Source organism: Hordeum vulgare, unplaced genomic scaffold (assembly GCF_904849725.1).
Source record: "Hordeum vulgare subsp. vulgare unplaced genomic scaffold, MorexV3_pseudomolecules_assembly, whole genome shotgun sequence".
Lineage (NCBI taxonomy): Eukaryota > Viridiplantae > Streptophyta > Magnoliopsida > Poales > Poaceae > Hordeum > Hordeum vulgare.
In genome coordinates, this window is record NW_025422552.1 from 30,001 (window position 1) to 44,271 (window position 14,271).

The following is a 14,271-nucleotide window of genomic DNA, read 5'->3' on the forward strand; positions in this document are numbered from 1 at the left end:
GCTAAAGAGGATCTATTAAACTCATAATTCATTAGATCCTTGTTATCAATGCCAACTAGGTATCATAAGGAAATGGATCCCGGTTGTTCAATCCTTTGATAACCAAGGTCATTCTTTGCTAAAGAGAAATGATCACTATGAGTCAGACTCAATAGAATTGGATCCATTCCAAATAGCGAGAATTAGGATTCTTGATCCCTCTCAATCTCTCTTTCAATTCGAGGATCCAGAGAGGTGTTTTCATAGTCATCTCCGAATATTTGCCATCTCGGAATATTTTCGATTTCATTTTTCTATGATATGTCTTTCTATATGAAAATTGGTTATTTACGATGTACGATGATCCCTGTTAAGCATCCATGGCTGAATGGTTAAAGCGCCCAACTCATAATTGGTAAATTTGCGGGTTCAATTCCTGCTGGATGCACACGAACGGGAACATTCCATAAGTCTATTGGAACTGGCTCTCTATCCATGGAATCTCATCCATCATCCATACATAACGAATTGGTATGGTATATTCATACCATAACATAAGAACAATAAGAACTCGAATTCTTATCGATACTGGAACTCAGAGCATAGGAGGGAAAGTCGATTTATGGATGGAATCAAATACGCAGTATTTACAGAAAAAAGTCTTCGTTTATTGGGAAAGAATCAATATACTTTTAATGTCGAATCGGGATTCACTAAGACAGAAATAAAGCATTGGGTCGAACTCTTCTTTGGTGTTAAGGTGGTAGCTGTGAATAGCCATCGACTACCTGGAAAAGGTAGAAGAATAGGACCTATTCTGGGCCATACAATGCATTACAGACGTATGATCATTACCCTTCAACCGGGTTATTCTATTCCACTTCTAGATAGAGAAAAAAACTAAAGGAGAATACTTAATAATACGGCGAAACATTTATACAAAACACCTATCCCGAGCACACGCAAGGGAACCGTAGACAGGCAAGTGAAATCCAATCCACGAAATAATTTGATCCATGGACGGCACCGTTGTGGTAAAGGTCGTAATTCCAGAGGAATCATTACCGCAAGGCATAGAGGGGGAGGTCATAAGCGCCTATACCGTAAAATAGATTTTCGACGGAATCAAAAAGACATATCTGGTAGAATCGTAACCATAGAATACGACCCTAATCGAAATGCATACATTTGTCTCATACACTATGGGGATGGTGAGAAGAGATATATTTTACATCCCAGAGGGGCTATAATTGGAGATACTATTGTTTCTGGTACAAAAGTTCCTATATCAATGGGAAATGCCCTACCTTTGAGTGCGGTTTGAACTATTGATTTACGTAATTGGAAGTAACCAATTAGGTTTACGACGAAACCTAGAAATCGATCACTGATCCAATTTGACTACCTCTACGGGATAGACCTCAACAGAAAACTGTTGAGTAACGGCAGCAAGTGATTGAGTTCAGTAGTTCCTCATAGAAAATTATTGACTCTAGAGATATGGTAATATGGAGAAGACAAAATTGTTTGAAGCACGCACAGAACCGGAAGCGCCCCTTGTTTCAAAGAGAGGAGGACGGGTTATTCACATTTAATTTGATGGTCAGAGGCAAATTGAAAGCTAAGCAGTGGTAATTAAGACCCCCGGGGGAAAATAGGGATGTCTCCTACGTTACCCATAATATGTGGAAGTATCGACGTAATTTCATAGAGTCATTCGATCTGAATGCTACATGAAGAACATAAGCCAGATGACGGAACGCAGAGACCTAGGATGTAGAAGATCATAACATGAGCGATTCGGCAGATTTGGATTCCTTTCCTATATATCCACTCATGTGGTACTTCATCATATGATTCATATAAGATCCATCTGTCTAGAGATCGTCATATACATCTAGAAAGCCGTATGCTTTGGAAGAAGCTTGTACAGTTTGGGAAGGGGTTTTTTGAGAGAAAAGAAGAATCTACTTCAACCGATATGCCCTTAGGCACGGCCATGCATAACATAGAAATCACACGTGGAAGGGGTGGGCAATTAGCTAGAGCAGCAGGTGCTGTAGCGAAACTCATTGCAAAAGAGGGTAAATCGGCCACTTTAAGATTACCATCTGGGGAGGTCCGTTTAGTATCCCAAAATTGCTTAGCAACAGTCGGACAAGTGGGTAATGTTGGGGTGAACCAAAAAAGTTTGGGTAGAGCCGGATCTAAGTGTTGGCTAGGTAAACGCCCCGTAGTAAGAGGGGTAGTTATGAACCCTGTGGACCACCCCCATGGGGGCGGTGAAGGGAAAGCTCCCATTGGTAGAAAAAAACCCACAACCCCTTGGGGTTATCCTGCGCTTGGAAGAAGAACTAGGAAAAGGAAAAAATATAGCGATAGTTTTATTCTTCGTCGCCGTAAGTAAATACGTAACTAGGAATATGGAAAATTGCATTTTTGGAATTTGCAATAATGCGATGGGCGAACGACGGGAATTGAACCCGCGCATGGTGGATTCACAATCCACTGCCTTGATCCACTTGGCTACATCCGCCCCTTATCCAGCTAAAGGATTTTTTTCTTTTTTCCGTTGATCATTATTCTATTTATTCTGACCTCCGTACTTCGATCGAGATATTGGACATAGAATGCCACTCTTTAAAAAGGAAAAAAGGAGTAATCAGCTGTGACACGAAAAAAAACGAATCCTTTTGTAGCTCATCATTTATTGGCAAAGATAGAAAAGGTCAATATGAAGGAGGAGAAAGAAACAATAGTAACGTGGTCCCGGGCATCTAGCATTCTACCCACAATGGTTGGCCATACAATTGCGATTCATAATGGAAAGGAACATATACCTATTTACATAACAAATCCTATGGTAGGTCGCAAATTGGGAGAATTCGTGCCTACTCGGCATTTTACGAGTTATGAAAATGCAAGAAAGGATACTAAATCTCGTCGTTAACTGAATTCTGAATAGAAAGATTAAGAAGAAAAAAAAGATTCAAAATAAAGTAAAGGTAGGCGGGGAATAAACTTATTTATGACAAGTTTCAAACTAGTAAAGTATATCCCTAGGATAAAGAAGAAGAAAAGTGGGCTAAGGAAACTCGCAAGGAAAGTTCCAACCGATCGTCTACTTAAGTTCGAGAGAGTTTTCAAAGCACAAAAACGTATCCCTATGTCTGTTTTCAAAGCACAAAGAGTTCTTGACGAGATTCGGTGGCGTTACTACGAGGAAACTGTTATGATACTGAACCTCATGCCCTATCGAGCATCTTATCCCATCTTAAAGTTGGTTTATTCGGCAGCCGCAAATGCAACTCATTATAGGGATTTCGACAAAGCGAATTTATTCATTACTAAAGCCGAAGTCAGTAGGAGTACTATTATGAAGAAATTCAGACCTCGAGCTCGAGGACGTAGTTTCCCTATAAAAAAAAGCATGTGTCATATAACAATTGTACTAAATATAGTAAAGAAATCTAAATAACCTTTAGATCCATCTAAGATTTCGATTCCCAGTAAAAAAAAATATAGAATAGAAAAATATGGGACAAAAAATAAATCCACTCGGTTTCAGACTTGGTACAACCCAAAAACACCATTCCTTTTGGTTCGCACAACCAAAAAATTATTCTGAAGGTCTACAGGAAGATAAAAAAATAAGGGATTGTATCAAGAACTATATACAAAAGAATAGGAAAAAGGGCTCGAATAGAAAAATAGAATCAGACTCAAGTTCCGAAGTAATTACACATAATAGAAAAATGGACTCAGGTTCAAGTTCCGAAGTAATTACACATATAGAAATTCAAAAAGAAATCGATACGATCCACGTCATAATCCATATTGGATTCCCAAATTTATTAAAGAAAAAAGGAGCAATCGAAGAATTAGAGAAAGATCTACAAAAGGAAATTAACTCTGTAAACCAGAGATTTAATATTTCTATCGAAAAAGTTAAAGAACCTTATAGACAGCCTAACATTCTTGCAGAATATATAGCTTTCCAATTAAAAAATAGAGTTTCATTCCGAAAGGCAATGAAAAAAGCCATTGAATTAACTAAAAAAGCAGATATAAGGGGAGTAAAAGTAAAAATTGCGGGTCGTCTCGGAGGAAAAGAAATTGCACGTGCCGAATCCATTAAAAGGGGCAGACTTCCCCTCCAAACAATCCGCGCTAAAATTGATTATTGCTGCTATCCAATTCGAACTATCTATGGAGTATTAGGTGTAAAAATTTGGATATTCGTAGACGAAGAATAACTAATCTTGTCTTCGAATTCTGTCCATTGATAGAATAAAAAATGACAAGAGACTTTTTTCCTGAAATCCCTGCAAAAGAAGAAATTCTACCTCTTTCTATAAGATTTAATGAAAATTGATAAATCATTTAATATAATTGCTATGCTTAGTGTGTGACTCGTTATTTTTTTTTCTTTTTTAAAGAAAAAAACTTAGTAATTATAGAAAATTAACTAATACTAATAACCAACCTATTGCTTCGTATTGTCGAGATCCTAACTAAGAAACAGTCACTATATGAATAAATACCTCTATCATAAATGAGTAGATGTGTCATATAGTTGTAGCAACTGCACTTTTTTATCTAAAAAAAAAATGGGATTCTAGGTTGTGAAGCAAAACTAAAGGGATGTGGATAAAGGGAGGGATGATAGAAAGAAGGAAGAGGAAATAAATAAGATATAGAATTCCACTGTGTATGGTCTATGAATTACATCATAAAAGGCAATGTGAAAAAGCATCAATATAATAAAACTAATAGAGAATGAAAAATTGTAACTTGAAAGAAGAACTACAAATTTTAAGCAATAATAAAGAGCCGCCCGGGTTAATAAAACTGAGAAAATTAACTCGGAAAGAAATTTTTTGGAAGCTCCGTTGCGGGATTCAGACCTAACCATTCAAGGAGAAGCAGTGGGAACGACAGAACCTATGATTCCATAGGATTTTATTGAAAAGAATCCTAACACTTCATTGGGTGGGATGGCGGAACAAACCAAAAAAATTGTCTTATTTGGTAAGTTTATAAATTAACAAATAAGACAGGAAAGAGTAAATATTCGCCCGCGAAATTCTTATTGAATTAGAATACTTTACCGCGATTCAATAAGAGTAAAAATAAGGATATTTTTTAGAAGGACTACATTATTATCTATAAATATAGAATTTAGATAAATATCCACACACATCTGGATATATTCTAGATCTTCTTTTTTGACTATATATTATATTTTTCTGTTTTAACAAATTCAATATAAAAATAAAAAAAAAACCTAACTTTTTCTATTATCTATTAATGTGTATCTATCCGTACCGTAATATTTTTAAATATTATGGAATTAGAGAAATTTATTTACATGCTTTCTCATTCCATTCGCGAGGAGCTGGATGAGAAGAAACTCTCATGTCCAGTTTTGGAGTAGAGATGGAACTAAGAAAGAGAACCATCGACTATAACCCCAAAAGAACCAGATTTCGCAAACAACATAGAGGAAGAATGAAAGGAAAATCCTTCCGAGGCAATCGTATTTGTTTTGGTAGATATGCTCTTCAAGCACTTGAACCCGCTTGGATCACGGCGAGACAGATAGAAGCAGGACGAAGAGCAATAACACGATATGCACGTCGTGGTGGAAAAATATGGGTACGTATATTTCCCGACAAACCGGTTACACTAAGACCCACGGAAACACGTATGGGCTCGGGAAAGGGGTCCCCCGAATATTGGGTAGCCGTTGTTAAACCAGGTCGTATACTTTATGAAATGGGGGGAGTATCTGAAACTGTAGCTAGAGCAGCTATCTCCATAGCGGCCAGTAAAATGCCCATACGAAGTCAATTTATTCGATTAGAGATATAGAACCCTAAAAGGGGTATGGAAGAAAAAAAATGCCCGGTTTTTCTTTCTGGAAAGACAATATTTCTTTCATCCTTTTGCATTGAAATAACAAATTGAAATCAAAATAATATGATTCAACCTCAGACCCTTTTAAATGTAGCAGACAATAGTGGAGCTCGAAAATTGATGTGTATTCGAGTCATAGGAGCTGCTGGTAATCAGCGATATGCTCGTATTGGTGATGTTATTGTTGCTGTAATCAAAGACGCATTGCCCCAAATGCCTCTAGAAAGATCCGAAGTAATTCGAGCTGTAATTGTACGTACATGTAAAGAATTCAAATGCGAAGACGGTATAATAATCCGCTATGATGACAATGCTGCGGTTATAATTGATCAAAAAGGCAACCCAAAAGGAACTCGAGTTTTTGGCGCGATTGCCGAGGAATTGAGAGAATTGAATTTTACCAAAATAGTTTCATTAGCTCCTGAAGTATTATAAATACTAGTAGGCGAAATTTAGATCAAAGAATTAATATTAGTAGATTGTGTTTTACGTATATGTTTTAAAATCCAAAATGAAAAGAAAAAAAAAGAAAACATGTTGATTATAGAAAAATTAGGAGGAACCTAGAATTAGAGTCTTATGGGCAAGGACACTATTGCTGATTTACTAACTTCTATAAGAAACGCGGACATGAATAAAAAAGGAACAGTTCGAGTAGTATCTACAAATATTACCGAAAACATTGTTAAAATACTTCTACGAGAGGGTTTTCTTGAAAGTGTTCGGAAACATCAGGAACGTAACAGATATTTCTTGGTTTCAACTTTGCGACATCAAAAGAGAAAGACTCGAAAAGGAATATATAGAACAAGAACTTTTTTAAAGCGTATTAGCCGACCCGGCTTACGAATTTATACCAACTATCAAGGAATTCCTAAAGTTTTGGGTGGAATGGGAATTGCTATTCTTTCTACTTCTCGAGGGATAATGACAGATCGAGAAGCTCGACTAAACAGAATTGGGGGAGAAGTCTTATGTTATATATGGTAATCGCCCCGCCTATAGTGCTCGAATTCTACCTCGCCCTTCCTATTTTGAAAATAAAAATGGAAAAATAGGAGAAAAAAATATGACAGAAAAAAAAAATAGGAGAGAAAAAAAAAACCCGAGAGAAGCAAAAGTTACTTTTGAAGGTTTAGTTACGGAAGCCCTACCCAATGGAATGTTCCGCGTTCGGCTAGAGAATGACACCATCATCCTAGGCTATATTTCAGGAAAGATCCGGTCTAGTTCTATACGAATACTGATGGGGGATAGGGTCAAAATTGAAGTAAGTCGTTATGATTCAAGCAAGGGACGTATAATTTATAGACTTCCCCATAAGGATTCGAAGCGTATCGAAGACTCGAAGGATAGCGAAGATTTGAAGGATAGCGAAGATTTGAAGAATACCAAAGATTCAAAGGATTAGGTTTTTCTTTTTTTTTTCTAGGGTAATAAATTCTAAGTTCTAAAATTCAAGCGAAGAGACTTATTTTTTTCCAAAATATTAGATTCATAGTTTAAAAAAGGATACGGAAATATGAAAATAAGAGCTTCCGTTCGTAAAATTTGTACAAAATGTCGACTGATTCGTAGGCGTGGACGAATTAGAGTGATTTGCTCTAATCCGAAGCATAAACAAAGACAGGGGTAATCTTTCGAAAAAGAACTTTACTGTCTAAAAAGTAAAAAAAAAGTACCCGCGGAAATGTTCCAATTCCAAATAAAATAATTTCAAATAATTAAAGTAAAGGGTGTATTTTACCCTGAAACGGATATCTTTGTATCTTTTTTTTTATTTCTAACTCATATTTATGAGATAATAAAATATGGCAAAAGCTATACCAAAAATTGGTTCACGTAAGAAAGTGCGTATTGGTTTACGTAGGAATGCACGTTTTAGTTTACGGAAGAGTGCACGTAGAATAACAAAAGGGGTTATTCATGTTCAAGCTAGTTTCAACAATACCATTATAACTGTTACAGACCCACAAGGTCGGGTGGTTTTCTGGTCCTCGGCCGGTACTTGTGGATTCAAAAGCTCAAGAAAAGCATCACCCTATGCTGGTCAAAGAACAGCAGTAGATGCTATTCGTACAGTAGGTTTGCAACGAGCAGAAGTTATGGTAAAGGGCGCTGGTAGTGGAAGAGATGCCGCATTACGAGCCATTGCTAAAAGTGGTGTGCGATTAAGTTGTATACGCGATGTAACACCTATGCCGCATAATGGATGTCGACCACCTAAAAAAAGACGTCTGTAAAAGAATTAACCCGCTTTCAACTTTCAAGAGAAATAAACGATTCAATGATAAAATAATAATACTAGTCTATTATGGTTCGAGAGGAGGTAGCAGGATCCACTCAAACACTACAGTGGAAGTGTGTTGAATCAAGAGTAGATAGTAAGCGTCTTTATTATGGTCGTTTCATTCTGTCCCCGCTTAGAAAAGGTCAAGCGGACACCGTTGGTATTGCCTTGCGAAGAGCTTTACTTGGCGAAATAGAAGGAACATGTATCACACGTGCAAAATTTGGGAGCGTGCCACACGAATATTCTACAATAGCAGGTATTGAAGAATCCGTACAAGAAATTTTACTAAATTTGAAAGAAATTGTATTGAGAAGTAATCTCTATGGAGTTAGAGACGCATCAATTTGCGTCAAAGGTCCTAGATACATAACTGCTCAAGATATCATCTTACCGCCTTCCGTAGAAACCGTTGATACGGCACAACCTATAGCTAACTTGACAGAGCCCATTGATTTCTGTATTGATTTACAGATCAAGAGAGATCGTGGATATCAGACAGAACTCAGAAAGAACTATCAAGATGGAAGTTATCCTATAGATGCTGTATCCATGCCTGTTCGAAATGTGAATTATAGTATTTTTTCTTGTGGGAATGGAAATGAAAAACACGAGATACTTTTTCTAGAAATATGGACTAATGGAAGTTTAACCCCTAAGGAAGCGCTTTATGAGGCTTCTCGTAATTTGATTGATTTATTTCTTCCTTTTCTACACGCCGAGGAAGAGGGCACTAGTTTCGAAGAAAATAAAAACAGGTTTACTCCACCCCTTTTTACTTTTCAAAAAAGATTAACTAATCTAAAGAAAAACAAAAAAGGAATTCCATTGAATTGTATTTTTATTGATCAATTAGAATTAACTTCTAGAACATATAATTGTCTAAAAAGGGCCAATATACATACACTATTGGACCTTTTGAGTAAGACTGAAGAAGATCTTATGAGAATTGACAGTTTTCGTATGGAAGATAGAAAACATATATGGGACACTCTAGAGAAGCATCTCCCAATTGATTTACTTAAGAATAAACTCTCGTTTTAAATCCATTGCAATTTTTTTTCTTCTTCTTTTTCGAGTTAGAATAGAATAAAAAGAAAAAAGAAAACAATTTTGCATCTTTGGTACAATCTATATTTTCGCGAAATGGATCATAATAAAATAATAAAATGGATTTTAGGTATCTAGGGAAGATTCTACTTGGAAGTAACTATTTCCTAGATACCTATGGTACTTCATGGTTGAATGAATCAAAAAAAATCTAAAAAAGACCTAAAGTTAACGATTTATCAATGGGTAGTGTTGCTCCAATACCTAACCAAAGAGCTACTACAGTACCGATTAAAAAAACGGTCGTAGCTACTGGGCGGCGAAATGGATTTTGGAATTTATTGACATTCTCTAGAAAAGGTACTGTCAATAAGCCTGTTGGCACAGAAACCATTAAGAGAACGCCCAATAACTTATTGGGTACCGTACGGAGTATTTGAAACACGGGAAAGAAGTACCACTCGGGTAATATTTCCAAAGGAGTTGCAAACGGGTCTGCCGGTTCACCAATCATTGATGGCTCGAGAACCGCTAAACCTACATTACATGCAATAGTACCTAGAATTACTACTGGAAAAATATATAAAAGATCGTTGGGCCATGCGGGTTCCCCGTAATAATTATGTCCCATCCCTTTAGCTAATTTAGCTCTTAATACAGGATCATTTAAGTCTGGTTTCTTTGTTATTGGGATAGGTGAACTCTTTAGGATCCATCCCCCAAAGGAACCGGACATGAGAATTTATCATCATCCGGCTCGAGCAAGAGTGAAAGAAATAAGACCGCGGAAGATCCTTAATAGAATTAAGGTATATAATGACTCAATGACTCTAGACAAAAAAAGCTTTATCAGATTCTCTTTTCCAAAGTTGCACCTACCACTACTCATTGAAAATAATCCTATTCTTATGGGTAAATGCTCAATATCCAAGTGGGCTTACAAATTTGATCATGATCAATTGCTTTGTGGATTGTCTCATGTCTCTTGATTAGTTGGTATTTATCCCCTCAATATCGCAAGTTTCTTACCTCCAAACAAAATATTTACTTGTTACTAATAAAAAATCAAAAAGTTTAGCCTACATTCTTCCTTAGATCCCTTCTTTTACTCCGATAGTATTGCGGATCACAATCGATGCAAAGAAAATGAATGCATTTCCATACTATAATAAAAAGGTAAGTGTAATAAATAGAGAATTGGATCATGTCACATGACTGATTCCATTTCCACTCTATGGGATCTTACGGAGCCTGTTCATGGATGACATGGTTGCGGTATGATCATAGAAGATATTCTCCTCAAGTGAACCAGCCTATCCTTCCTAGGTAGGGGACTTACATGTTGATTGGATGCGGAGACACCTTTGGTTGTGAATTCTAATGTGGCAGATCCAATTCTTTATCTGCATGGCCAAATCAATAATTCAAGTCACACACTCCCATAATCCGCCTTTTTTCTTTCGTAAAATTAACTTCAACTATTTGTATCGTATAAAAATACTTCGGAGTTGAAGAGAAGTATCCAAATGACATGTGTTATTTTACAATAACCCATGCTTGTAGCAATGAAATACCACAACCTACCCGATATGATATATGAGAATTAGAATTCTCTATGATATGCCTTCCCTATAAAGGACCCGAAATACCTTGCTTACGTATCATTGGAAAGTGCATTAACATAAATACGGCAGTAAGCAGAGGCAGTACAAAGGTATGTAAACTATAAAAACGAGTCAAAGTGGATTGGCCCACACTAGCACTTCCGCGTAATAACTCCACTAAAGGCGATCCTATTACCGGAATGGCGTCAGGTACACCTGTCACAATTTTGACTGCCCAATAGCCAATTTGATCCCAAGGCAAAGAATAACCAGTTACACCAAATGATGCAGTCAAAACAGCCAAAACCACACCTGTCACCCAAGTTAATTCACGGGGTTTTTTAAATCCCCCTGTGAGATACACACGAAATACATGCAGGATCATCATTAAAACCATCATACTTGCTGACCATCGATGAACTGATCGGATTAACCAACCAAAGTTGGCCTCGGTCATTATGTATTGAACCGAGGAAAAAGCCTCTGTAACGGTTGGTCGGTAGTAAAAAGTCATAGCAAAACCGGTAGCGACTTGTACTAGAAAACAAGTAAGTGTAATTCCCCCTAAACAATAAAATATGTTGACATGGGGAGGAACATATTTACTAGTTATATCATCCGCAATTGCCTGAATCTCAAGACGTTCCTCAAACCAATCATATACTTTATTGAGATAGGTAACTAACCCACGCCCCCCTCTAAGAGCCGTATATGAAAATTTCATCTCGTACGGCTCAAGCAGAAACACACAAATTTTCAACGAATATTAGAAAAAAGGTTCAAAACTTCATCAGCCACTGAATCGGGTCGATTTGCCTTGAAGATAGCAAATAAAAAAAATCCGGAATATCTTCTTTGTGATGATAATGCCAAAAAATCTCAAGTTGGCGCGTCTTTCTTTCTTCCTTTCCCTTATGTTGGTCATTAGAGGCTTCTTGACTTTTCTCTTCCCTATTTTGGATTTTTTTTTATGCGTAATATAGAAATTATCTTGTTGTGATCCTATGAATCAGTTCAATTAAAACCTTAGATTCATACTAGAGCCACGATGATTTAGTCTCAAGCTAAACAAAAGGCAAGGGTTCTTCGAATAAGAACCGCTTGATAATCATTTATTGAAATTGAATCAGTGTAATGACTCGACAAAATCGATAGAAAAAAAGTTGTCTTTTGGGCAAACAAAATTGTAAGGAAGAAAATTTCTTTTTTATTTTTATTTAAGAACTACTTGAATTTTTCAGTCTGGTTGCGAGGTCTTAATAGTGAGTATGAATCATAGTTCCATTTTTTTTGATCCACTCTATCTATTTCGTGTTCCAGATACTAGAATAAATAATATCTGACGAATTAGAATCATCTTGATAGAGATAACAGGCCCTTTCTATGTATTATCAATAGGATCAATTCTAACAAGTCACACACTCATATTCCAGAGATACCGAAACAAAAAAATTCCGCGGTCGAACTACCATAATATCTAGAAATGTAGAGCTTAAACTAGAAAGGCTTTTTTGGATGGAAAAACTCTGACTTCCTAGTTTTAGTTAGTAGAAACCTAATTGGTTAAAATTCCATCCAGTAAAATGGAAGAATTATAAATTTCTAAAATGATAGATAGGAATATAGCGAATAAAGCCATTGCGACCCCCATAAAAGGAGTAGTCCCCCAACCCGGGGCGACTTTCCCATATTCCGAATTCAAGGGTTTCAGTAAACTACCTGCACCAGTTCGTTTTGGCCTAGGTTTAGAACTATCTTCAACGGTTTGTGTAGCCATAAATTATATTTAATCATTGGTGTTGACTTTGTATACTATTCCGTTGTAGTTGTAAATACACGATCTTTTCGTAGATCCATTGTAATCTTGAAATTCTATAAAAATGGAAACAGCAACTTTAGTCGCCATCTCCATATCTGGTTTACTTGTAAGCTTTACTGGGTATGCCTTATATACCGCGTTTGGGCAACCCTCTCAACAATTAAGAGATCCATTCGAAGAACACGGAGACTAATTTAAGTAAGAAGTCCCCCTATCTGGGAGACTTCTTACTTAAATGAAATTATTTTATTCTTTTAGTTGGAGTTGGTGGAACCTTAGGTGGTTCTCGGAAGAAGATAGCGAAAAAAATTATCCCTAAAGTCGAAACTAAAAGGAACGTATAAACCAATGCTTCCATAGATTCGATCGTGGTTTATTTACAATTATAACTTCCACACCTATTCATTTGTCATTTGGGAGAATTTCCCATATAAAGAAAGAAAAAGAGTCAAAGAAAGGATGGGAGATGTCAAATCAAAAAAGAGAGGTGAAAGATACCATAACAATGTGTATCAGACTGCCTGTTTCTTTGTAGTTGGATCTCCCACTTTTTGGAATGTTCCAAATTCCACTTGAGCATCCAAATCTGGATCAATACCAGCAAAAACATCTCGGAACAATGTTCTAGCGCCATGCCAAATGTGTCCGAAAAAGAAGAGCAAAGCAAAGGTAGCATGACCAAAAGTGAACCAACCCCTTGGACTGCTGCGAAAAACACCATCGGATTTCAAAGTAGCCCGGTCTAATTCAAAAATTTCCCCTAATTGAGAACGCCTCGCATATTTTTTTACAGTAGCAGGATCAGAATAATTTACTCCATTAAGTTCGCCACCATAGAACTCCACCGTTACGCCTACTTGTTCAACACTATATTTGGATTCTGCTCTTCTAAAAGGAACGTCCGCTCTAACAATTCCCTCCTCATCTACCAAAACAACCGGAAATGTTTCAAAAAAAGTAGGCATACGGCGTACAAAAAGCTCACGTCCTTCTTTATCTCTAAAGACGGGATGTCCTAACCATCCAACAGCTATTCCATCCCCATTGTCCATTGAGCCCGCTCTGAATAATCCCCCTTTTGCCGGATTATTACCAATATAATCATAAAAGGCTAATTTTTCGGGAATTTTAGACCAAGCTTCTGATAAACTAAGATTTTCGGCTAAACCATTGCTAACTCTTCGATATATTTCTTGCTGAAAGTATCCCTGATCCCACTGATAACGAGTAGGCCCAAATAATTCGATTGGGGTCGTTGCTGACCCATACCACATAGTTCCAGCAACTACGAAAGCTGCAAAAAAAACAGCAGCGATACTACTGGAAAGTACAGTTTCAATATTGCCCATACGTAATCCTTTATATAGACGTTGAGGCGGACGGACACTAAGATGGAATAAGCCCGCTAATATACCCAATGTACCCGCAGCAATATGATGAGAAGCTATTCCCCCCGGAACAAAAGGATCAAAACCTTCTGCACCCCACGCTGGATTTACAGCTTGTACTTTTCCAGTTAGTCCATAAGGATCGGATACCCATATCCCAGGACCATACAAACCCGTTACATGAAATGCCCCAAAGCCAAAGCAAGCCACCCCTGCAAGAAA

General features: G+C 37.0%; 1 protein-coding gene across 1 annotated transcript; it reads left to right on the forward strand.

Moving 5' to 3' along the window:
- The first annotated feature begins 359 nt into the window (after positions 1-359).
- Positions 360-2,953, forward strand: LOC123419872 (50S ribosomal protein L2, chloroplastic). Its single transcript, XM_045107231.1, has 3 exons — positions 360-394; positions 886-1,292; positions 1,956-2,953. The coding sequence occupies exons 1-3, from the start codon at positions 360-362 to the stop codon at positions 2,384-2,386; spliced, it is 873 nt and encodes a 290-aa protein (XP_044963166.1). The 3' UTR covers positions 2,387-2,953.
- The last annotated feature ends 11,318 nt before the right edge of the window (positions 2,954-14,271 follow it).

Bases quoted from the DNA above. Each gene is read 5' to 3' on its own strand.
- LOC123419872 (XM_045107231.1), top strand. From the start codon at position 360: ATGGCTGAATGGTTAAAGCGCCCAACTCATAATTG. The intron at 395-885 runs GTAAATTTGCGG...AAAAAACTAAAG, and splicing joins AAGCGCCCAACTCATAATTG to GAGAATACTTAATAATACGG. The intron at 1,293-1,955 runs GTGCGGTTTGAA...AATCTACTTCAA, and splicing joins GGGAAATGCCCTACCTTTGA to CCGATATGCCCTTAGGCACG.